At 34.9% G+C, this 26,593-nt stretch overlaps 1 protein-coding gene across 1 annotated transcript in view; it reads left to right on the top strand.

Moving 5' to 3' along the window:
- Positions 1-9,942: 9,942 nt before the first annotated feature.
- The window catches only part of LOC129229315 (protein phosphatase PP2A 55 kDa regulatory subunit-like), a 30,035-nt gene continuing 13,384 nt past the window's right edge, over positions 9,943-26,593 (top strand). Inside the window, 3 exon segments of the mRNA XM_054863601.1 lie at positions 9,943-10,062; positions 10,258-10,323; positions 22,236-22,333. Of these exon segments, the coding sequence (XP_054719576.1) occupies positions 10,056-10,062; positions 10,258-10,323; positions 22,236-22,333 (171 nt within the window). The 5' untranslated portion in view covers positions 9,943-10,055.

Genomic DNA, 26,593 nt, shown 5'->3' with positions numbered 1-26,593 from the left:
AATCTTATGATCATCAAAATGCAAGTCAGTGATGATAAATGAACTTGGTAGCATAAAACTAGTCCGTAAAACCTTCTTTCAGATTTTGCATTCAGACTTCTAAAAGTTTACTTGATTATTGTCAATAAAATTAGGTGTTATAGAGCATTGTGAAAAGGAATGCAGCTTTCCAGTAGAAATTTGAATTTTCACGGAAAGTTTTTCTCATGATACATTCTCACTTTTTCCCATATTTTTTTTTAGAGTTCCTGCCACATCCACAATGTGTAGAATCATGAAAATAAAACTCCTGGAATCTTCATCATATATTGATCCAGTGTTTTCAAAGTCAAATATCGATCCAGAATTTACTCCAGTTTCAAATGTTAGTTCACAATTCTCAATGTTCGACGCAATTTAGAATGTCACTGTTCGATTATGATTTCGAGTTTTGAAAACACAATGTCGATCCAAAATTTTCACTGTTTCACATCGTTTCGGCAATTTCTTCAATGTTAGATATCTACCCAGAATTTTATTCAGCATTTAATATTTCTTCAAAAAATTTTTGCCTTATTTCATTACTTTTATTTTGGAAGACAAAGTTCATCACTGCAAAGGAAAGCTTTCTCATTGAGTTGCTCCAATAACGCTTTTCTCTTTCGCTTTTTGAAATTTTAGAGGGGATTAGACATACTTAAAAAAATTCACTGATGAGAATGATAAAATATCATTTAAGAAATGAAGGCAACAATAAAATTTTAAGGAAAGTATCTCCGATATTCGGACAAAAGCATTTACCATGTGCAGAGGCGAGGAAGAGCAACAAAACACAAAATGTGCAGACAAAGTTGAAGTTTCTTTTTCGCCGGTTTTTAAAAAAATACAAATGCGTTTAAAGTGAACTCAAATAGCTCCATTTTTTGAGGATTCTCTCTACGTTCAAAATTTGTTTTAGCATTCTAAAACAGTTTGTGGAGCTTCAGGTAATCAGGCTCAGTGTTTAATTGCTCACTTAGGAAAATGAATCATTTTTCAGATTTGTTTCAAAATCGGTTGAACATCAAAGAGCCATCTTCCGCCCAATATTGGCTTTCCAGAGTTTGACCAATTTTTTGCCAATATTGTCTCACAGTCTAAATACAATGATGGTTGCGCATTGTTAAGCCAATATTGGGACAAGATTGTATGTCAATCTAAGTACAATATTGCTAATGCAATGAGATGCCAATATTGGCACAAGATTATCTGCCAATCTAAGTACAATATTGTTAATGCAATGGGAAGCCAATATTGGCTTAACATTGCAAAAATCGTGCCAATATTGGCCAAGACATTGCCAACGTGAACAATCTCACGCCAATATTGAGCCAAGATAAAATGCTACTTGGGAACAGCCCCCAACACGAGAAAATATATTTCTCTTTGAAACATTGCGCGGGTCGTGATCGCTCATGAGCATTTCCTCTTGCTGTGATTCGAGGCATCTCTGCTAACAATCACGTAAAGTTGGAAAATCAGTTGGTAGGAAATTTTTGGAGCCTCCTAGATACTCACTCAACTTAGTTCAAGGCCGTATCCAGAGGGGGGCCTGACGGGCCCGCCCCCCCCCAAACCCGAAATGTTTTGTACCGTAAAACAGAAGAAGGTTTTTTTTTCTTTTTTTAAAATTCCTAATGTCAGAAAAGGAAAATAACCTTTTTTTTTTTTTTTATTCTTAATTTTGCTACCATTCAAAATTTATAATATTTTGAAGAAATACAGAAAAAGCAGTTCTAGTTCTCATTATCTGCAAGGCAAACTTGAAATTTAGACCTTTAATTAGGACTTCCTGCTCTCTTTCCCAATTCAATTCAGGGCAGTCCAGGGTCAAGGCAGGCCCTTTGTCAGTTCGGTAGACTTTTAAGTCTACCAAACTGACTTCTGAGCACTTCCTCCTCCAGAGGCGTGCACAAAAACTTTGGGGCTGTCACAAATGCTTTTTTTTTGGCCCCCTCCATATTGTTTACCTATATTTTCAACCCTAGGTTTAAAAATATTGGGCCCCATTTAAGCTCGGGCCCGGGCCAACAGGTGTCCCTTCTCCTTTCTGTGAACGACCCTGTCCTCCTCCCCCTAAAACTCTTATAAAACTTACACTGTACTGATTTCGAGCCGGGGGGACTCCCCAAAAGCTGGGCCCCTAGTTTTCGATTAGGCGAGTATCTTGTTACCAAGATGTGCCAAATTCAGCTCCTCAATACATCCTGAGTAAAAAATGCAAAAATCACGATTCTCGCGTTTTTGTAGCATAATTTTCAAGATCATTTTTGTGACTGATATGTTTCTTGTCTTGCATTTATTTAATGCCGAATTCAGTATCATGGAAGTTCTTTTGCTATTGCTTGTTTTTTTTTTCCTTACTTCTACTGCATACTGTTAATACCTTAAGTATGAGAAAAAAAAACACTTACTCTACTCTATCATTTTCTGAACTACTTGTGATTGAAAAAAAGTTTGGTTCGAGAAATATTTCGTTGCATTTATTTTTAACTTAAAACGGGTGTGTCCTACAAAGTTATAATCATTTTGTAAGACTGCAATCAACTTCTGAAAAGTGTAAATAAAGAGCTTCAAATAATTTCAACTGTTCGAGAGTCTTTGAAAATTATTAAAGTTTTAGAAATTCCTTGAAAAGTTCTTCAATTTTGTATCTTATCAAGAAATAAAGTATGAATTGTCCAAATAGCCAGAATATTACTCTTCTGTTCTTATTTTCTGAATGTCTACACCATTTCTTTTAAACTGTTTTGTACAATTTTCATACTGTAGGACATTTAATGAAAAAAAATATGGGGGTAGGGGGATTGATCAAAAACAAACTTCACTAATAGCCGATATGAGCAGATGGCGGGGTGCTTCTCTTTTCTCCTCTCTCGTTTTTCCTCTCCGTCCATTAAGTTCCGTGATTTGTCGAGCAAGAAATTTTTATTTTGTTTGATCTTGATTTGCAAAAGAATGTATAACTTTTAAAAGACTTTGTTTGTCTATTTTTTTAAAATATTTTTGTAGTCTCAATTACCTAATATAAGGCCTCAAAATACAGATTTTTTTTTTAAATTTCTAGGGGGAAAACCCCCGGACCCCCTGAAATTATGGATGTTCTACATCCGACTTAAAGGAACACTCTCCTGTTATCCTTACCACTACAAAGTGAATAAGAAAAATAATAAGAAATTAAATTAACAACAGTCCAAACAGTGGAATCATTAAAAAATCGAGACAAAAAGTCTTCTATATTAACATTTTTATGCGTTTGGTGTGTCTGTATATACTATAGATGTGTGTGTCTGTTAGGGCAATGTGCTAATCCGGGCCCCTCCCGAAAAAAATTTCTGGATAAGGTCTTGACTTAGTTCTTAAAGTATGTCTGTTTTTTTTTTTTTTTTTGAGCAGAAGATGCCATTATGACTATAAATAATTATAAAAATTATATATGAAGTTTTCTAGGCGTCTTGAGTACTTGAAGTTTGAAATTCACAGTGTAGCATACTGAAGTGGTGCAGATAAGTGTTCAGCTGAGCAGAAAATTTATCAGGGGTAAAACTTTTAGAAATATATTTAAATACTTTGTGCCGATACCTCAACAAAAGTTCACAGGATATTTTGGGATCATGATATAACATGATGACAGTAGATCTCGGAAGAGTCAAAAGTTAAATCCGAGTTCTCGGAAGTTTAAAATCGCTAGTGTCTTTCGCTCTCCGGATTTTTTGTGGAAATCAACCCTTCCCTTTGCCAAAACACAAAAGAAACGCCCTTCTGTCTTTTGTCGGAAAATACTGCTGACATTAAAAGCTTGGGAAGGATGAGAGAATTATTACCAAGTCGAGCCTGTTGGTTAAAGATTATATCTTGTGGGAGTAAAATGGTGGTAAGATCCAGGTGGCTTCAAAACACTCCCGCAGATCGGTGAGCTGCGTAGTAAGACAGTGGTGTCAATTGACCGGTCATTGGTTTCAACAGGAAAGATTATGTATAGTGCACACTTATTGAGAAAGAAATATTTCGGGACTTTTTCTGACGAAATACTGCAAACTACAAGAAAATCTAAAAAATTCGAATTTTGGTTAATTTTACAAGAATTTACTGCTTATTTGCGAACTAAAAATTTTAAAGGAATGTAATTAATCATATGGACATGCGTAAAGAGTATTAATAGGAAGTATTTGAATGGTATCAGAACAAGAATTTTAATATTTTTTCAAAAATAATGTTAGAAATGAATTTCTGGGGGGGGGGGGGGGGCAAATACAGTGCATTCTAATTGCGCAAGTTAATATTCAAAAAAAAAAAAAAAAGACATACCCTATTTATTATACACGTAATCGAAGTAATTGGTAGTCAGTTTTTTTTTTTTTTTTAAATGCACGTAGAGTGAATATTAAAGAAAAAAAAGAAGCCCATAGTCGGAGAGTTGGCTTGTTTTCTAATTACTCCGACTCCTTTACCCCAAAATCAGTTCGTCTCCGACTGCACTGCCCTGTTCAATCCTGTGTGCTTTTTTTTTTCTTGCGTTTTCGAACGAGTGCGCCTTTGTGTCGTGGTCGTTTTTTTTTTTTTTTTTTCACTTTTTTTTGCGTTTTCGATTTATTTATTTATTTATTTATTTATTTACTTAATTTTGATTCATTTTGTTTATTTATTTAGTAATTTGTTTATTTTTTGCATCATCATCTTCTTCTTTTTTTTTTTTTTTGAGCAATCACGAATTGCTTATTGCTTTCACTTGACCTTTGAATGACGTCCCTATGTCTTTTTTTACTTCTTATGCAGGCGTTTATGTGCCTCGGAATCGAGTTATTTATAAATTATCTTCTCGATTTCACAGACTTTACACGATCCTTCTAACCAAGGGCGTATATAAGGGAGGGGCTAAGGGGACCCGGGCCCCCTCCAAAATCTGGGGGGGGGGGGGAATAAATAAAGGTAGTTATTTTTGGTTTTAGTTGCTCACAAATAATTTCCAAACTTTTAACAAAAAATAAATAAATAAATATGATAGTGATAATAATAATTATAACCGTTAGATCAGAGATTTCCGAACTGAGTGCGGCAGTAAGAAGTGATTGGTGCCGCGCAGTGTCAATGGTAACAATAATATGTATGTAAAACTAGACTAGGATGCCGTGAGAAAATTCTTATTCTTTAAAGGGTGCAGCGAATCGTTAAAATTTGGGAACCCTGCGTTAGAAGGCCCCAGGCAATAGTGTTCAGAAGGGGTCAGGAGACCCGTACCCTTTACTCAAGGAAGGAACTTGTCTTGGGGAAGCGAAGTTATTAAACAAAAAGAGAAACAAATATTGTTGGGGAAAAATTCTCAAATCTTTCAAAAAGAAATCTTTAAATTAAAATATTTTTAACAGATGCAACTTATTGCTTAGAAAAATAAGTTTCCCTCTATTTTTTTCATCCACCTCCCCCCCCCCCCCGTAATTTTTTTTTTCCTTTCTTTCTAGTCAGTCTCAAAAGAAGAGTCTTCAAAATGTTTCTCTCCTTAACTCTCGTCCCCTGCAAGAAATTTTAAATAAGTTCAAGTTGTTCGGTTGGACTAATATTGAAAATTGATGTCCTAAAAACGCATTTATTTAGGCGTTTTTCGGACATCAATTTCAAAACATTTCTCGAGGAGGGTCCCCCAACTAACACCCTTTCATTAAGGTTACAACCAAAAACAGTCTGAAATTGTGTCTTTGAGATTCCAGTTTTGAAAATTTTGGAAGGGAAAAATACCTAAAACCGTTCCTTACCTCTAAACGTCTCCAAAGATAACCTGAAATTGCGCTTTACCTTTCAGGGGAGGATTCGCGAACTCTTCCTTTCCAAAGATTGCCTTATGTTTGGAAAAAAATCTAAATTTGTTTTGAAAAGAACCATAAAATAAAAAATTTCAAAAGTTACTGACTATTGATCAGGTAATTTTAAGTCTAACACCTCCCATTTCTTTCACCCTCAGAGCCGGCCTTAAGCTGATTAGAGCAAAAGAGCCCAATGGGGCCCCGCGCCAGCAGGGGCCCCGCTCTAAAAAAAAAAATCCCTCGCAAAAATAAATAAGAAAATAAAGAAAATAAAAAGTTAAAATGAACTTAATTGATAATAATTATAATATACTTAACTGATATTTAAGCTGGGGGTATGGAGCTACTTTCAGTGTGATTAAGGGAGTAAGGGGAGTTCCCTGAGACTTTTAGCATTTCATTAAAGTAAGCAAATATCTGTCCCTAGAAACGTATCTGAAACTAGTAGTAACAGATAAATTTCCAGAAGAAAAAAAAAACATATAGCCAGTTGAACATTTTTAAATCCATATCTAAGGCCATACCCGCTGTACCCTATAGCTTTCGATCAAGAGAAAGGAACTACGTAGTGGGGAACAAAAGTACGATTTTTTAATGATTATCAGCAATTAATGCGGGCCCCTATACCAGGATCTTACTATCACATCGGCAATGCGGAAACTTACCCCCGAGACTCCGAAAGTTCAGGAATCTCCAAAGCTATCTTTTTAATTTATTTCATTTATATATTTACTTTTATTATTTTTTTACTTTCTTTATTTGTAATAATAAAAAATCTTAAAACTCAGCAGCAATGACAATTTTTTTATTACACTATTAACACAAACGTAGGTGCAATTCTGAAAAATAAACAAACAAAAGATACTTCAAATACTGCGTGCTTTTATTAGCGTAAAACATCTCCATAATAATTCTATAAAGCAAATTGCCATTAATCTTCTAACGTTTCTACATATAACCTGGAAATAGGTTTTTAAATCTTCAAGCCCAAAAAATTTCTTGGGACAGCCACCAAATCCTGACATATCTCCTAACGTGACTGCAGATGCATTTTTAAAATTCAATTTCAAAAAATTCAAGAGAAAGCTACTCAAGTGCCCTTACCTCAACCTTACTTACTGTATACCTTATATATTATTATTTATTATACTTACCGTACCCCTTACCTCAACTTTATCACAAAAAAAAAAAAAAAAAACTGATTAAAATTATATCATTCAGTTTCAATTTTAAAGGATTTTTAAGGAAAGAAAATTCATAAATTTCACCACCCTCCTCCCCTTCTTCTCCTCTAACGTCTCCAAAGCAGAGGCGTGCACAGAAATTTTGGGGCCGTCAAAAATGACTTTTCTGGGCCCCCCTTCCATATTGTTTACCCCTATATTTCACCCCTAGTTAAAAAAATATTGGGCCCCCTTCATGCTCAGGTCCGGGCCAAAAGGTGTCCCATCTCTCGCCCCCCCTCCCCCCGTGCACGCCCCTGCTCCAAAGTCAGCCGAAAATAGTGTTTTTAAGATTTAAATTTCAAAATATTTTCTGGTAAAGGTCTCAGAAACCTATTTCCTAACTATTGACCCCTTTCTTTAGAATCAGCACAATAGCTTAAAATTTCCGTTTTAGAAAATACTACTACGAGAGAACCCTCGAACCCTTCTTTCTCATGGATAGCACAAAATTGATTTCAGTTTTGAAAAAAATTAAAGGAAGAATCTCTTCCATTTCTTCCATCGTTTCCAAACAGAGACTAAAATTGAGTTTTTAACACTTCAATATCGAAAAATTTTCGAAGAGTCACTCAATCCCCTAACGTCACCAATGATAGTCTAAAATTGCGCCTTAAAGCCCTCGATAGGAGATCACCAAATTCTTTCATCTCCATTTTCACCAACATCACCTTGAGACTAAAATTTCAGAAAAAAATTCTGAGAGGAGCCCTCAATTCCCTATCATTACCAAAATTAATCTAAACTTATCTTAAATTTTAAAAATAATTCGGTAGACGGGGAACCTCTGCCTTACTCCTTTCCCTTCATTTTACACAAAATTGTCCAAATTTGCGATTTCAGACGTCAGCTTTGGAGACTCTTCCGGGGACCGTGGGTGGTTTATCTGACCTCTAACGCCCCTCTCCCCCCCAACCCTTGTCCTTGCCGGAATCAGAAAAATCGGTCGGCACTTCTCGAATTTGTATCACCGTTCTGTAAAGGACCCGCCAGTTTCCTCCCCGAACAGGAACCCCGCCAGATCTCTCTAATCGGGCCCCGCATCTGCTAAGGCCGGCTCTGTTCACCCTCCCTCCCTCCCCTGCAACATTTTTTCTTTTTCCTTTTTTCCTAGTCGTTCTAAAAATAAGAAAGTCTTCAAAATACTACACTTCGCAAGCGTCCTCCACCCACTAACACCATTAAAGAGCTTCTCAAACCTCGTTTTCAGGGTTTCAGTGGCGAAAAATTTCCAGGGGACAATTACCAAGCGCATTGCTTTCTGAAAGCATCGAAAATCGTTTAAGATTGGTTTTATGGAGCTTCAATTTTGAAAAATGGCCCGACCCCTTACGTACCAAATATGGTCGACAGTCGCGCTTTTAAGACTTCAATTACGAAAAAATTTCGGACGAGGGTCCAACTGCTCCCGTATGAAATCAGAAAATGAAAAAACTACCATTTCAAAAAATTAAGGTGGAGAGCGTTTAAATCCCTCCAACTAGTACCGCTGAATATCTCCTTAAAACTTTGTTTTTTAGGCCTTGAATTTAAAAATAGTTTTTGTGGAGAGCCTCAGAATCACCCTGCCTGTATCATCATCGAAGTTACTCTGAAACTGAGCTTTTAGAGCTTCAATTTCGAAAAATTGAGCAGAGGGGTAATGAACTTGGCTGTATTTTCTTTATTTTAATCAGTCGGGGACACCTTCAAACAGTCTATTAATTTTCATTACACTAACGTCAACAAATACAACCTCTAATGGCGTTTTTAAGATTTCAATTTCTAAACATTTCCGCAGAAGGTATCCCGAATTTTCCCTCCCCATAGCATCCCCAGAGACCGTCTAAAACTGCGTTTTAGGACTAGAATTCCAAAAAAATCCGGGGGGGGGGGACCCACCAAAAGCGAGAATTTTTTTAACAGTGCCCTCCTATAACTTTCGCCCCCCCCCAAAAAAAGAAAAAGTTGAAGTTATTCGTGATTGCGAAAAACATAATTTGAATTCTAGATCTCGAAGTTTTTTTTTTTTTTTTTTTTCTTTGCGCCTTTTGGGAGTTACGGTTGGGCGCCCTCTTGGGGAACCCAGTCCGCCATTGTCTAAATCTATTATTTGAGGAAAAGGAATAAGATATTTTGAACCAAAACGTAAAACAAGTGTAGCATTTCCGCAGAAATGGCGATGTTCGGAAAAGTTTCTTCCCCGAACGGTTTTTGAAGCTGTAGATCTAAAAACGCAATTTTTGGGTGATCTTCGATGAATCGGTCTAGGAAGATTGGGCGCCGTCGATTAGGCGCCGTCAATTGAGTGCCGGGAACATTGGACGCAGAGCATTTTGGGCCCCCGGAACATCGGGCGCCGAGCACTTTGGGCGCCGGGAACATTAGGCGCCAAGCACTTTGGGAGACAGGAACAGTGGGCGCCGAGCACATTGGGTTCAATGCTCCCGACACCTAATGTTCCCCTCAATCCCAATCTTCCCATTTCGTCGATGAATTTAGGGGACAGGAGATACGGATACCTTCCTCGGAATTTTTCCAAATTGAATTCATGAAAACGCTATTCTACCACATTTGACGTTAGAGAAAAAGATAAGGTTCGGGTTCCCTCCGTTAGAATATTTTCAAAATTGAAGTTCCATAAACGCAAATTTGCAATCTTTCGATGATATGCTAAAGGAAGAGGTGAGTTCGGCAGCTCTCCCCGGGAAATTTCTCCCAATTGAAGTTTTAGGCCATGACATTAGGAAAAGGAATTAGAACTGTTTCCATTCATCCCAACTGACTAACTTAAAACCTTTGCTTAAAGTTTTAAATTCCGACAAGAACTGATGTTAAATGGATGAGGAGGCGAAGAAAGACGAGCCGGTGTTCTATTTTGCGAGTGAATTTAAAAACCATTATCTAAAGTGGCAACGCCGCTTAAACGCCATTTTCTGCATAATGTGCGACTACTGTTGATTTCGTCAAATGCCGCACGGATAATAATTAATAACGAAATAAAGATCTGATTAAGGGGAAATTTAATTTCCCCATTATGGCAGGTAATATGCTACATTTCAAATACGGATGACATTTATAAATGTGTCCCTTTAACAATTTGCAAATGTTAAGAGAAATGTAAATAACTTCAGAGTGACTTATTTGTATTAGACAGTTATTTGTTGTGTTTTGTGAAGTTAAAACTAAATAAAAGCATTTAAATGTACAACATTTTCATGAGTTTTCGTATTTTCTAGGAAATGGGGACATTCAGTGGTGTTTTTCCCAGGTTAAAGGAACCCTTGATGATGAGATAACGGAGGGTAAGTTAAAAAGTTTTCTTTTTAACGAATTCGAAATCGCCGGAAATGTGTTTGATAAATGTATTGATGCTGTCATTTCTTGAAATATGAACTATCAAACACATACCTATTTAAATTGAAATGTGTTGGGGGCTTATATTTGAGATAGTTACCAATTATTAAATTTGTAAAAATTGTATTGTTTTGCATTTACAAATCTTTATTATCAGAATAAACTTTCACATCGTGAGTAGAATCTTTGCAGTAATTTTTGTAAATGCTTTTTTTTGGTTGTATTCTGTATTTCAGTACCTTTTCCATTTTTTCATATTTGTGAGTTTTATTAAGATTTTTTTTGAAAATTTGGCTATGAAACATTTAATATAACCTTTAGTTTGATGCATGTCAATAGTAGCTTCTGAAGTGTATTAATTAGAATAATATCAGATTTAATATTGCCGCGCATAATGTGTTCATCAAAGCTGAACTAGTTCTGGGTTGTGTTCGATGACGTCAACCAGTGACTAACCGATAACTAACCGCAGTGTTCTATGAGATCTATTGGTTAACTGGTTGCTACCGGTGTCGTTTTATGAGCCTTGTCGGTTAATCTACCGGGCGACCGCAAGTTAAGCTGGTTGATTGAACTATGAGACGTTTTTGACCAATTATAAGTATTTTTCTCGTGACTGTTACTCGTCTGCGCAAGAAAACGGTGATTAACCAAAAGAAAGCTTTCAATGAAGCATTGGCTGGTGTACAACGGGTTAGTAACCGCTGACGTCATTAGCTGTCATGTAATCCACCAACTGGTCGAGATCGTTGAACGTAAGCAAAGTGTGTGCTATGCCTATCCTTCATGAGCTTGCATTCGATGAACCTCACCGGTCTACTAGTGAGTAACCGGTTGCTAACCACAGCGTTCTCGAGAGCTACCGGTTAACTGGTTGCTTCCAATGTCCAGCCTCACCGGTTGATCTACTGGTCGAACCGCAACTCTAGCTGGTTGGTTGGTTGATGGAACCACATGACATTTTTGACCAATTATATGTATTTTTCACCTGCGTTTTTCGTCTGCGTCATGTCTGCGCAAGTTACCGGTGATCAACCGAAAGCGGTTGATGAAGCATTGGTTCGTGAACAACCGGTTAGTAACCGCTGACGTCATTGCTGTCACGTGATTAACCAACTGGTCGCTACCAGTCGTGCTCGTCGAACATAAGCTAAGACAGCCCTCCCCCCTTATAAAAGGTTTACCATATCAGGGGTCTGGCCAGAGGAAATTTGGGTCCGTTAACGAACCCTTTACAAAAATCTGATCAACCAAAACGGACCTTTCACAAAATCCAGACCAACCAAAACGGACCCTTCACAAAATTCTGATAAACATAAACGGATCTGTCACAAATTGTTTATTGGAAGAGCAAATCTCATCAAAATATCGCAGCATATTTCCAACTATAATGTTTAGAACCTTTTTTAAAGTTTAATTAGAGGTTTTAACTTACACAAAATCTGCTAATTTTGCGAAAGAAAAAAAAGCGCTCTTGTGACGCTCCTGCAAGCTTTAAATTACTACTAAGGTCAAATGAATATAATGCTTGTTGTTGGTTTCTATGAAAGAAATTAACAGCTGAAAGTCAGTTTGGTTTATAATTTTGCTTGTTTGTTTTATGCAGCAGTGTTGTTGCAAACTTCTCTGAAAAAGTCAGTCGTAAGCACTTTACTCCCAGCTCATGATTTAATAAACAATAATATACAGCGAAATGAACTTCGAACTGCAAAGGATAGTAGGGATGGGGGGATGTGATCGCGTCTGGGGGGGATGTTATCGCTTCAGATAGGGTTACCAACTTTAAACTTATTGCCACTTAGCGTCTGGCGGGTGCGATGTTTTACTGTTAATCGCTACTTAGCGGCTTGGGGGGGGGGGGGATATTTAATTGTTATTTTGGGAGAAAGTTATATGGATTTGATTTTTCAATGCTAAAAGGGATAATTAATTTTGAATAAACTCTTTTATTCATCGTTTTTTCTTCAGATGCCTACATTTTGAAAACGCACTGGTTGCGGCAGCCGACCGTCGGAGCTGGATTCGGCATCCGACCTAGAAACTTGCGCATGCGCAAATCTGACACTTTCAACGGATTGACACGCCTCCTTCGCTTCGCGTGGCGCGGCGGTTCCAGCTAGCGACGTCACTAGTTCCAACTACTTCCGATCATGTGCGTGCGTGCTTGGTTCGTGTAAAAATGGCTAGCATCATGGAACGCGGTGCGAGTTTCAAAGCGTGCATTGAATATTCGAAAACTGTTTAAAAGAGTTCAAAATGAATAGCTCTACGGATTTCCTCCCTAGAATTTCGCGCTCGAGGGCATGAGTTAGAGTTCGGAATAGAATTCCTGCCGTATTATACGACCGGCGGTGACACACATCGGTTAGTCGCCATAAATCTACCTTAATTCTTATTAAATTATCGCTAAATATAGTATTTCACTGGAAATTCATATTAAGTCTCATATTATACATCCGACCTCCATAGAATTTCATAAGGTCTATTTGAATCATGTCCGACCCAAAGCAGCGGTACTCGAGGGCATGGGTCGGAGATGGTCGATGTATCGCATCGAATAATTGAATTATGATTAAAGCATAATTACAGATCGTGTATGCCGTTTTAATATCTATATTAATTCCAGAACTATCATTTCGCTCGGCGTATATATCTTAATTTGTGTAGTCGGCCATATATTACTCGTCCGACCGCTTAGAATTGTATGGTTGGCCATACATATTTCGTTCCGACCGCTCAGCATGGTCATTGGGAAAGTATCTTAATTTGTGGTGGTCTGCCATACATATAATTCGTCCGACCGCTTAGACTCATTGGGAAAGAATCTTAATTTGTGTGGTCGGCCATACATATTTCGTCCGACCGCTCAGCATGGTCATTGGGAAAGTATCTTAATTTGTGTGGTCTGCCATACATAATTCGTCCGACCGCTTAGACTCATTGGGAAAGAATCTTAATTTGTGTGGTCGGCCATACATATTTCGTCCGACCGTTTAGCATGGTCATTGGGAAAGTATCTTAATTTGTGTGGTCGGCAATACATAATTCGTCCGACCGCATAGAATATCATTGGTCGGCTGTTGAAATTAGATCCCGCCCATCGTAACGCCCCCTTGGTCGGGTTCATAAAACAATCCCGACCCCAAGGCAGTAATTTCTACTCTGTGCATGCGCAGAAGGAGGTCGGTACTTCATTGCATTTCCGGCGGTCGGTGCCGCAACCACTGCCTTTTGAAAAACGCAATCTTTTTAGATTCGACATGAGAATCATACTTTATTCTTTTTTTCAAGTCAGCTTCGCTTTATTAGGATGCAAATAAATGAAAAGTCTCTTTATTTTTGTAACAACGCTTATTTTAAGTTTTTAAAGCGGAATTCCATTTTCTTTAATGAGTCGGAAATTTAAATGCTGAATCGATGGTTCATTTTTTTTTTTTTTGATTCAACTGTGTCCAGACATTAATGAAATGCTTATCATAGGACTCTAAAGTGCAATTCTAAAACAATTTTATCAGAAATATTTATTTTACAAGTCGTTTTTATACTTTTGATGTTTTCACTTTGAGGATTGTAATCTGTTTGCATCCGCTAGGGAATCTGATTTTTCAAATTTTCAGTGTTTAGTACACTTTGCTAAGAGGTAAACAATAAAAATATTTGTTTATTTTTGTAAAAATCATGGAGTTTATAAATTTTAAACGAAATTTTGTACTTTTTAACAATGTCTTGGTTCAAAAAGTTAAATGCTGAACCCCTGCCTGAATTTCTTTATTACAATTATTTTAAATACTATACATATAACATTTCTAGATTAATTTAACATAATGTAGAATGGTAAATAAATATTGATGCTTGAGGGGTATCCATCTCCCAAAGAGCGATGCCGCCCTCCCATACTCCAATACTCGAAAAACACTCAAGAATGATATTCTCAACAGAAAAGAGGGAAAACACTCAACATTAAGTGTCAATGATGCAGTTTGTGCCATCTCAAAATTCAAAAATTTCGTTTTTACAATTTTTTTTTGCAAAATTTGATTTTTCACAAAAATAATTGATTTTTCACAAAAAACGGACTTTGTGAAAAATCCTGGGCAGACCCCTGCATATATGCATGCGTACAAGTAGAGAAATTTAGTACGAAAACAGAGGTTAAATGCTAGGGTGTCAACTTATACACAGGACAGAATTTCTGAAAATTTTCCTTGAAGGAGTTCTTATCCTTCCTTGGGGGAAAAAGACTCCAGAAGTAAACATTTTTCCGATTTCAGTCCAATCCTCTTAAACTGACTCTACAGAAGTAAAAACTTATTCTGATTCTGTTATAATTTTATATGGTCTGACTGTGAAATCAAGATCAAACAATTACAATAAACTGCCCACTAAGCTAAAAGTTGGAGTTTTCGTTTTCGCAAATTTTTTTTATAATAGTCGTGAATTAATGCTCATTTTAAAAAATAATTAAATGCGGCGATGTGTGTAATGTTATTGATGATAATTCAAAATACAGTCGAACCTGTCTATCTCGAATTTCAAGGGAAGGGAAAAAAATTCGACGTAAAGAGGTTTCGAGCTACGAAGGTTTTGAGAAACTTATTGAAATTTGGAATCTGATGATGAAAGTTTGAATTTTATACTACAGACAATACATGCAAAAGATTAAAATTCTTCCGCATTAGTTTTGTTAAGTATTTATCCTACTATTTTATTCCAAGTACTTTATTGCAAGTTAAAAAATCATTTTGACAGTAATGAAATTTTAAGCTTTCCTTTTTCAAGCAAAATAGTTTATTGTTTTTTGGTGCCTAATTTTTTTGGATTCAACTATGCTCTTGAGGTTGGAAATGGCTGAAAAATCTATCATTGGAAAAATCTTCCACTTTTCTCTGTAGCATTTATCCACTTACTGGAACACGTTGGTCCTTGCATTGGAGGAACCATTTTATTTTATTTATTTTTTTCATTAATAGATTGCTGTTCAAAAATTCTAGAATTTATTTTTTTCATCTTTTTTTCACGCCTATAATCGGCTTTTAATTTGAATGACCTTTAACCACGAACTTGAAAAACTCACCCCACATTTCAAATCTGTCAAGTTCACCTCTCACCTCATTGTCCCATTCTCTGCCCTCTGCTCTGCTTCCAAAAAAGTGCTCGAAACGCCTGTCCTTTCGTTAGTCTTCCTAGAAAACCAACGTATTCCTGGACTCATTTCTGTCATTTTTACACTGCCCTCTCTGCCCTTGAGGACATACTACTGTTTCTGTGTTTAAGGGAAGTTGTTGTTAGTTGTTTTGAAGACTACTAGGCTTCAAATCCGAAAATGACCGCATTACTGGAATTCGAGATATACAGGTTTTCAGGGTTTTTTTCGAGGTAAACATGGAAAATACATTGAATTTCGGCTGCAAATGCAGGGAAATTAAAAATATTCGAGATATACAGGTTTTCGAGATAAGCAGGTTCGAGATAAGCAGGTTCGAGCTAAGCAGGTTCGAGCTAAGCAGGTTCGACTGTAGAAGCAACAAGTAGGGGAAGCCGGGGTAAAATGGACCACTTTTCTAAATTTCAAGTGTTTACTCTCAAAATTATGATTTTTTGAGTTTGAAAAAAAGCATGTATATTACCTATACAGTACGCTTTATGTTACATTTAATAAAAAGCAGATATTGTATAAACTTTTTTTAATATATATTTTTTAATACCAAGCGATAAAGTGGACCATCTTACCCCGTGTCCGGGGTAAAGTGGACCATGGCATGGGGTTAAATGGACCGCTAGTAAAAAAAATAAAAATAACTTAATTTAGTAATTTTTTCAGCAGTACAAAATATACAGTGTATTATTATTTGTTTAATTATTGCTTTAATTCATACAGATAATATTAACGAATATTAAAATTAGCGAATGATACACCAAATTGTTTTTGTGTAACTGAAAGTCTGCTATTTTCTTGAGGGTCTGGAAGTATCATTACTATGTCTTCAACATTTATAAGTGACTCGTCTACATTCTCAGGGAAAATGAAACCATTTTTGTCAGGTTTCTGTCGCATAAACCTGACGAGAACACAATCATCATCACTTTTGTCTAGTATTAGTCCAACAAAATGAACTACTGTTCTTTTTGTCAGAAATTTTACTAAAATGTATTTGCCAACTTTTAACTCGTTGTCAAAATCGGTATTAAGAGATGAAATAATTTCATCGTCACTAATTTCTGTATCACTATATGTGGACATATTTGCAGAATCACTTGAACTCTCAGATACATAAGTTTTCTTTTTTTTTGTTGGCTTTCCGCTTTCTCATCTTTTTCCGAAACTAGTATTTTTTCTAAGTCTTTCCTTGCTCTAATTAAAGCAGCGTTTTTTTGTTTCAATTTTTTCTGTTGTTTCTTTTCCGCTTCCTCTTCAATGCTAATTTTTACAGGTGTATCTGTCAAGATTTTTGATGCGCCTTTCTTTCTTTTATTTGTGGTCTTACGCATACTAGCTCTTGGCAAGGGGCGAAATTCAAACGGTGATATTATGTCTTGCTGACGATTTTCACTTACAAATTGTGGGGATGTATGTTGCTGATCAGCTGTGCTTGTGCTCGGTTGATCGATTTCACTTATTAGAGCCATTTCCAGTGCTGGTTGATCAGTCACGTATGCTGCGAGAAATTCAACATCATCAAATACATTTTCATTTAGTGGCCATATGCCTGTCACTTTAAAGCCTGATTGAATGTTTTTGATGGTAAGGGCCTGGGGATATGCTGTGCCAACAATCGATGAAATATCATAAATTGTCATTGGCTTTCCAGGATGACACAACATCCATGACTCACAAGCACTGTTATAGAATTTTTTAAAAGGGCCAAATACAGTTCGATCTAATGGTTGCATTTTGTGGCTTGTATGCGGATGAAGCGTCAGCATATGAATGCCATGTTTTTTGGCGAGATCAAGGACAGGAATGGATATGTGGCTTTCGTGATTGTCTAATAGCAGTAATGTGGGTCTTTCTTTGACACACTTGGCATATTTTATAAAATGCTGCATGTATAAAAAGAAAGTGTCAACGTTCATCCATCCAGATGGGTTTGCAGAACCTCCTGAACCTTCTGGAGCACCATGGAGCATATATTCTTTAAAATTAACTCTCGGAAATACGAGAAAGGGTGGAATCGCATTTCCTAAAGCATTTATTCCAACACAAAGTGTGACCAGTTGGCCTCGTTCTGCAGAAGTTACGGCCCCAATTTGTTTTACTCCTTTTTCCGCTAAAATTTTTGATGGAATATGGCATGTTGTCACCCCAGTTTCATCAATATTATAAATGTCCTGAGACTGAAATTGAAAACGTGAATAGAGGTTTTTCAAATTTTCGAAAAAGACAGCAACATTATGCCGATTGAAACTTGTTGCCCTAGATAAACTAGTGGATTCTGGCTGTCTAAGTGAAATTTTAGGGTGTCTTTTTCGAAAACCATATAACCATTCTACTCCTGCGATAGAATTTTTTTTCCACGACTCAGGAACAATCTTGTCATTAAATAATGCAAATTCATATGCTAATCTTCTTGTCATTGTTAGCGAAAGTCCATGGTGAATTCTTGCAGCATCTATTATGTACTTTTCTAACATATCTTCTTCTTCTTTTGAAAATATAAGCTTATGCGTATAATTCGGAGCAAAACTAATAGTTGACTCATTATTGCTATCTAATTCCTCTGACTTATGATTCTTATACTTTTGTATGTAACGCAAAAGAGTTGTTTTTGAAATTCCTGTCTCTTTGCAGACCGAACGAATGGATTTTTTTTCATCCAGAACACTTTTTACTGCCTGCTTCATATCATCATGTGACACAGTTCCTCTTTTGGTTTTCCTTGGTTTATTTCTTGGCATGGCTAAAATTTAAATAAAAATTAAATTTAAGTATGACTGACATGAATGAACAATGAAAAATAAAATTAATTATAAATATAAAATATTGTAATATGAAAATAATTTAGTACATTTTTTTTTCTTTAGTTTATTATACTACATTAATCTGCGACTTGTTCTTATGTGACAATTTCAACTTTCTAAAATTATTTTTATCTCAATTTATCTATAAAATCCATGGATACTAACAATCTATTATTATTTGAAATTAACTATTGAATAATCGTTTGTTATACTTGTACATATATATATATATATATATATATATTTTTATTAACGTATAATTCTCCAATTAAAGTAAAAGGATTAAAAATTGACAGAATGTTTACAAAATTTGAAAAAGAATCTCAAATAAAATGTTTGTTTATTTTCCTTTGAATTATGTATTCAGGATTAATTTTAAAATTTGAAAGTATAATGCAAAGTTAGCACTTCAGAAGTGTAGTAACACGAATCATTAATTAAAATTACTCATTAAAAATTAAATAAATTATTGATTCTTAATTCTATATATACTACTATCAAGAAAAACACATAGGATATAGAACTGAGGTAAAATGGACCATGGTCCATTTTACCCCAGTGCCTGGTGGTCCATTTTACCCCATGTGGATTTCTCATGAAAAATGCAAAAAAAAAGTAACAAATTTTATATTAAATTATTTTAATTACATTAAATGTACTAAAATATAATCTTACCTTTTTATTGCACAAAGTAATATCTTCCAAATCACAATTCTTGAATGATGAAAAAAGAAAATGTTTCAATGAAAAAAGTTACTTTTGACTACCACAAATCAATTTTCTGGAACAAAATGGCTAAATTGTCAGTTAAACACACTGTTGTAAGCTTATTTTCAACACTTCAGTGCTGCCATCTATGTATAAAAATGTGAAACATTTAAAAACATAAATAAATTAAGAAATGGGGGGTGGTCCATTTGACCCCGTGGTCCATTTTACCCCATCCTCCCCTAACAACAAATATCGTAACAGCAAAATCAAACCCTTTACAAAAATCCTGATAGCAAAAGTGAACCTTTTTTGTGCAGAAGAATAAAAATCTTAATTTTTTTAACATAAGAATTTTTATTGAATTTCATTTTCCTCCATTTTTTAAAGTTTATATTCAAAAATAATGGCAAAACCGATTTTCAGAAAGTAAGGGCATGACTAATGCGCGGTTTTTCAATTTTTCCTTGAATTTCTTCCTCAAAGTGGGGGGGTCGACTTATACGTGAGTGTATATGGTATACTCAATGCAAATTACACAAGAAAAAAACATCCACGGCCTACTTTATGTTAATGCCTTCATTCTAAATCTTTTCCCCTCTACGCATGCATATAGAAATACCAGTTTTGAAGCTTTTTGAATACAAAGTTTGAAAATGATCAATCCAAAACATAAATACATGAACTAGTATATTGATTTTTCTGCCATATATTTGTTGAGGGACCATTTTACAGTTTTTTGCCCAAATGTAGAGTATGCAGCATGACACTTTTTTGCCATAACTATTTAACTTACTGTTTGATTAGCACATTGTCATATTTTGAGTCAAAATAAAATTATATGCAAATCAAACTGTAAAGTAAGTAGTTATGGCGAAAAAAGCGTCCTGTTGCGGAGTTCTATAATTGGTTAAAATACTGTTAAATAGCCCTGAGACATCCTGAATGTGACTTCCGGAAATGAATCCAGAATTAGCTTCAAAACCTATTTGATTTTGAAACTTAAATGAATTTTTACATTTCAAGCAAATAGTAGCTAATTTATGAACAGAATATTTATATTATTAGTTTACAAAAAAAAAGGTCATAAACGGTTTTGCATAATATAGACGAACTCGCGAACAGTATTCGCATAAACTTTTTGGCTCTGCAGAAATTTTTTTCAAACTGCTAACATTAATAAAAATATAAATAAATGGAAAAACATAATTTTTATTAGTTTTAATTTAAAGGAATTTTTAAAAAAATCCCAGTTAATTTCTGTTAAAACCTTTCTCCAAAAGCCTTTTAAAGCACATGTGTGAACAAAAAATGGATTTGGCAGTTTTCTTCAGTTGGTGAAAAATAAGGACAAACTATATGTCATTGTAAAAAAAAAAAATTCAAAGTGCCTTTTTTTTTGTGGCCTCTTTCATATTTGAATATAAATTTAATTCTTTATTCACAAGTCAGGGGTCTGTCCGGGAATTTTTACAAGGTCCGTTTTTTGTGAAAAATCAAATACTTTTGTCAAAAATGAATTAATTTTGTGAAAAATCAAATAATTTCGCAAAGAAAAAAGAACGTTAAAACAAAGTTTTAGAATTTAGGGATGGCACAAACTGCATCATTTAAACAAAAAGTTGAGTGTTTTTCTCTTTTATGTTTAGAATATCATTAAGGGGTGTTTTTCTAGTATTTAGCGGGGGGGGGGAGAGTAAAAGAGTTTATTTAAAGTTAATCATCCTTGTTAGCATCGAAAAATCAAACCCATATAATTTTCTCCCAAAATAAGTCAAACATCCCACCACACCCGTAAAAACGCAAATATTGACAAGGTGGCAAAATGATGAGAATATTTTCTAATCAAGTCATTATAAAGGTTTAACGCCAGACGTTAAGTGGCAATAATTTTGAAGTTGGTAACCCTGTCTGAAGCGCTCATATTTTTTTCCACCCTTTCTTTCCCTCTGCAGTTCTAAGTTCATTTCACTGATATACATATATATTACTATTATTATTGTTTATTAAATCATGAGCGGTGAGGAGGGAGGGGGAGTTGCTTACCAACCTCGGATGGGAAAACTGAGTTGGCGGTGTATTTTAAGTATTTCTGCCTTAACCCTGGCTTTAGGGCAGTAACTTACTACAAAATACCTTAGCTTTGCCATCAATCTTTGAGTTAAACCCCACCATTGCTTCGGTCGCTCACCTGGTTAGCTAATTCTGCATTAGCTACCAGTTTGTTTGGCTCCCTTAAGAGATTTTTCGCCTCCAGCTCATGTGATTCCTATTCCGGGCTGATGAGTGCTAAAAAGCACGAAACTGCAGTCCTCGGATGGAAAAACTGAGCTGGCGGTGTATTTTAAGTATTTCTGCCTTAACCCTGGCTTTAGGGCGGGTAACGTACTACAAAACAAGTATTATATTTATTTGGCAGTAGCAATTATGTATCGCTTGCAGGAGCATCATACGAGTGCCGATTTCTCTTTATTTGCAAAATTAGCAGATTTTGGATATGGTTCCATAAAGGTCTATTTTAACTTTAAAAAAGGTTTCAAAAAATATCGGTTTTATACACAGAAATATGTGTTATTTTGCTTTCAGATTTGCTCCTTCAATAAACAATTTGTGAACAATTCGTTCTTGCTTATCAGAATTTTGTGAAGGGTCCGTTTTGGTTGATCGGATTTTTGTGAAGGGTCCGTTAACGGAACCAAATATCCTCTGGCCAGACCCCTGCAAGTGTGAGTTAGGCAAAATATTAACAGAAAATTTTCCAGTAAGGATTTGTGTTCAGAGAAAACTTTTCATTTTATCTAAGTCTGGTCATAAAAAATATTTAAAATAATTATAATTATTAAATGTTGATCAACTTAGTTTTACTTTTATTGCTCAAAAGAAAAAATATTGCATAAATCTTGGCTCAGAAAGATCTAGAGCGTATTGTTTTTACAATCAAGAGTTTAGTGTAGAACTACAAGTCACAGCTCTAACAATTTATTTGTGCTAGCCCTTCAATGGTCTGAAATTGTTCATTCTTGCCCATTCCAATCTGGAGCTTATAAAATTAGAATGAAGATTTTTTTATATTTTCACACTTTAAATGTTTTTTTTATTTCAGAACTTAAGTTTAAATTATCGTTAAACATGTGTTTTAAAATGAATCCTTACATCTGTTTTTCTTAGTATTTCTCTCGCATTTATTCTTTAGCGGATATCATATCCTGTGTGGAATTTAATCATGACGGAAATCTTCTGGCCACTGGTGATAAAGGTGGAAGAGTTGTTATTTTTCAACGGGATCCACTGGTATGTTCCATCATGGTATTTTGCAATTGCTTTTAAACCTTTGAAAATATTTTCTTGTGATTTTCATCGTTAAAAAAAAGATAAGTCTTTTTTTTTTCTTTCTGTAGTTGAGGAGCTTAACATGCAATATCTCGAGTTGTTACCAACTCTTTCAATTTTGGCTCCTTTTTCAGCTCATTTCTCTAGACTCAAAAAAATTTCCATTTTTAAAAAAAATAAATATGATGTTTTGATGCATCAGTAAAATTTTTGCCATAAAACTTATTGCTTTGGGATTGTTCATTGTGGTATTTTACTGTACAAGATGATAAAAGCTGAAACTAATCTTCCCTCCTCGCTGATCATGTCATTAATCAAAATTCGCATTTTGCAAGATTTCTCTTCACGCACCTTGAAATCCATGTCAAATTCTGTTGATTGAAGGAGTTTAATTGTTTTTAAATCTCCCTCACTTTCCTTACTAAAATGTTTTTTTTTTTATTGATCTTCCATTTTTAGAATGAATGTGAAAATGAAATATTAACTATATTAAAATGAATTAGTTTTTTTGAATGCATAAATTATTTTTAGTAAATTAAATATGAGTTCTGCTTGGTAATTACTTCATTTTTAGCCTACTTTCCCAGTAAAAGTCGGAAAAAGAAGAAAAGAGCATGAAAGAAGGCTTAATGCATCTTAAAAACATTGCGAAAAACAAAAAAAAAGGTCGAAAATAATCAAATAAGTATTGAAAAATTAACAATTGGAAAGTATGGTATTGAGGTAAGGAAAATGTCTGGAACTGATGTGATATACCCCACCCTTGGCGACTTTTTCCTGTTGGCGCCAAGAAAGCGTCGCCAAGAAAACGATGTATGACGACACATGTCATACATCGTTCTTAGCGATGCTTTTTTAGCGCCGACAGGAAAAAATCAGATAAAAAAACATGATCAAAGCACTTCAGAACACAATATATATAAAAACAACATAAAAGCACAACAAAAAACATCACGAATATATGCTTCAAAAATGTACAGGGCCGGGGTTTTTTGTAAACATATTAAAATACAATGAAATAAATTATTGTATTAATTACAAGTCGAAATTAATGCATTAATTGTTTTTTCATCATTTCTCTGGGATACGAGCCCTCGGTCTCATAGTACTTTCGTAATGAGACCTCGGCTCGCCGGCCCTGCCTCAGTCTCATTACGAAAGTACTATGAGACCTCTGGCTCGCCAGGACCTCGCTCCGCTTGGTCCGTTATCCCTCCGACTGTTAATATACATTACAGTTGGAGTATGGTCACAATTATGTATATTTATGTATATTATGCATATTCATGTGTATGTACACCCAAGGGTGGCTCCTTCCGTTCAGTGTACAATAATGACACAGTTTTAAGTGTGAAATATGCACCATTATTGTGCAGATTTATTAATAAAATTCAGCATTTTTAAGAGTACAACCGAAAGAACTTTCAATTGTTAACATAAAATTCAGTACCTAAAGGAGGCACGTTAATGTCTAAATAATTCGTGGCATCGATAAGAATTAACTTTTAGAACAAAATAACCGAACTATTTTTGTAAAATTAATTAACATACAGTAAAAATAAAGTTAAAAGCTACAAGAACCCCTCAAGGATTTGTAAAAAACAAAGAATTTCCGAAGTGAGAATTTTTATGTGAATTCTAAAATAAAGAACTTACCTTTTTATGGTATAAATCCTCACACTCAGTCCAAAACAAAACATCATCTGACAATGGCGCGTTACAGATACACACCACGTTGGAGTTAACTTTTAATTAACCTTCAAGTTTGAAGAAACTGGCATTTTCTAATGTTTTTACTTCAAAACACAACTACTGAATCTAAACTAACACAAAATAAGCATTCCTGTAAGGTATATTGCACAAAACAACACGTATCTCTCCTGCGTAAAACCAAGAACCCAAGTAAACAAGTTCGAACAAGTTTGCCTTCGCGTTGCCAACCGCAGGTTAGTTTCACCAAGGATGCCATGCTTAAAAACTTATCGCCTCATTGGCGAGAAAAATATTTCAATTTTGTGCAAAAAATCGGATGTCGCCAAATGGGGGGGGGGGGGGGGGTATATCACATCGGTACCAAATGTCTGTCTTTTGAGTGAATAGTCCGATTTGAACAATTTTTTTTTCTTCGAAAGCTCTCGGCGAGGACACCTTATTCCCACATTTTTTTTGATTTGAACAATTTTTTGTTAAATTTTCTCATTAGCGCCTACGAAGAAATTCAAAGCAAATATAAATCCTGAACTTAATGGCGAATTGGCTGCGAACAAACTTTGTAGGAAAAGCTGTTAATGAAGAACATGCTTAGAAAATAACTTTTTGATTTGACCAATTTTGAACAGTCCAAATCTCTTAACATTAGTGCCTACGGAGACATACAGACTCCGAACTCAGGCAGATATACTTGAAATAAATTTTGTTGGAAATAGCTCTTGATGATCAATTCCTGACTCCAACTCTGAAAATTTTGAAGCATTTCACTCCGATTCCTGTGTCCGAAAATTAGTCGGATTCCGACTTCTTCTCTGACTTCGTAACTTAGGACAAAATTTATACATGGAGAAAAAACTCTTTGAAATTTGACTCAAACTCCTGAGTCACAAAATTAGTCCGACTCCACAGAGTCAAACTTTAAGGGAAAATGACAGATTCCAACTCCGAGTCTTTGAATTAAAAACCTTCGACTCCCGAATCTGACTTTTTTATCCCAAATGAGATTAAATCCGGCTACGACTCCGCAGCCATATTTTTTACTATGAAATAATTATTGTTAATATGATTTGTTTTCATTTTCACTCTGAAGTTTTAATTTATGTATTCGGTTTTTGGCACAGAAATTCAGAGTCATTTATGTTTCTACATAAAGATATGTGCAGACATTTTTTTTTCCACAATGTAAATTATTTTTTTAAGTTCACATTGTTTTTATTTCTTTTTGGAAGTACATTAATCATTTGTAAAATAATTTTTTGGCAACAGGGAAAAACAATTTTTTTTTTGGTATGATGTATTTATTTTAATGGAACTTATTAATTTTCTTTTTTTACTCTCTCTCTTTTTGAAAGCTGTTACAGATTTTTTAATGGAAAAAATGTATTAGCTGCTTGTTTAAAAAGGTGCTGCTATTTTATTTGTTCATTCATCTATTTTTTTCTTGCATCTAATTCTTTAGATGAGCAAGACATATTTTATTTCTAGATATCAGATTAAAGTATTAAAAAAATATGTTTGAATTAATTTGCGATTTAGCTAATTTTGAGAATATTGATCAGATACTAGAAAGTCTATTTCTGGATGGAACTTATTTGGTCTGTCAAAATTTATCTATTTGAAAACTTAATTTTCTTGAACTTTTAATGGAGATCTCTATTGTTTGAATTGAATTGTCTTAATTTCTACTCCGTATTTTTGGAAACATACCAACATCGAACATCTGCTTCATCAAAAATGCATGCCATTTCAATCCCATTGCATCCTGTAAATTTTTCAATCATTTTCAAAAGTTTGAGTTATTTTTTCCTATGCTATTGTAAACTTGTCTATTAAATATCTTATTTTAATATTTTACATATTTAATTTGCATCATTGCTAACTTATTAGTATTGTTACTTGTTTTAAAGAGAAGCGAATTTAAAATAAGCACTTTGCTCTCATTTGTCTTCAAAATGAAATATGTTTGTATCATTATTTTCAATTTTTAATTGAATTCTGATAATTTACTTCTTGAACTTCTAAAAGTTCAAAAATATGTTACTTAAAGAAAGACAAGGGGAAATCAGGAAAAGAGAAAATTATTGAAATTGATTTGTATGCTAAAAGAAAGTAGTTGGTGAATCTAACAGGATTTGTATGATCCTTACAAACTTCTCTTTTAAGGATAAACAAATAAGGACCCTTAAAACTCCTGAATTTCACTATTATCTCCATACAAACTCCTAATTTTTTATTCTGCATATACATATCCTTAGAGATGTTCTTCAACCGATAATCCGGAGGGCTGAACTGTTTTCTGTGGGCGGTAAAACAAAAAAATCTATTTTATTCGAAAGTATTTAGGCAGAAAACTGACCTTCCCCTGCTAACTTTCCCATACACTTCTATCTTTTTAACCATCAAGACTTCAATGTCATTTATAATTGTGCAGTGGGGCCCACCTAAAGGGGGGGGGGCATGGTGCAGACTGCAGCATTGAAATTTGGGAGGGGGGATGTTTTGGGTGGTGTT

This window comes from Uloborus diversus, chromosome 9 (assembly GCF_026930045.1).
Source record: "Uloborus diversus isolate 005 chromosome 9, Udiv.v.3.1, whole genome shotgun sequence".
NCBI lineage: Eukaryota > Metazoa > Arthropoda > Arachnida > Araneae > Uloboridae > Uloborus > Uloborus diversus.
This window is presented reverse-complemented; position numbering and strand designations above follow the sequence as displayed.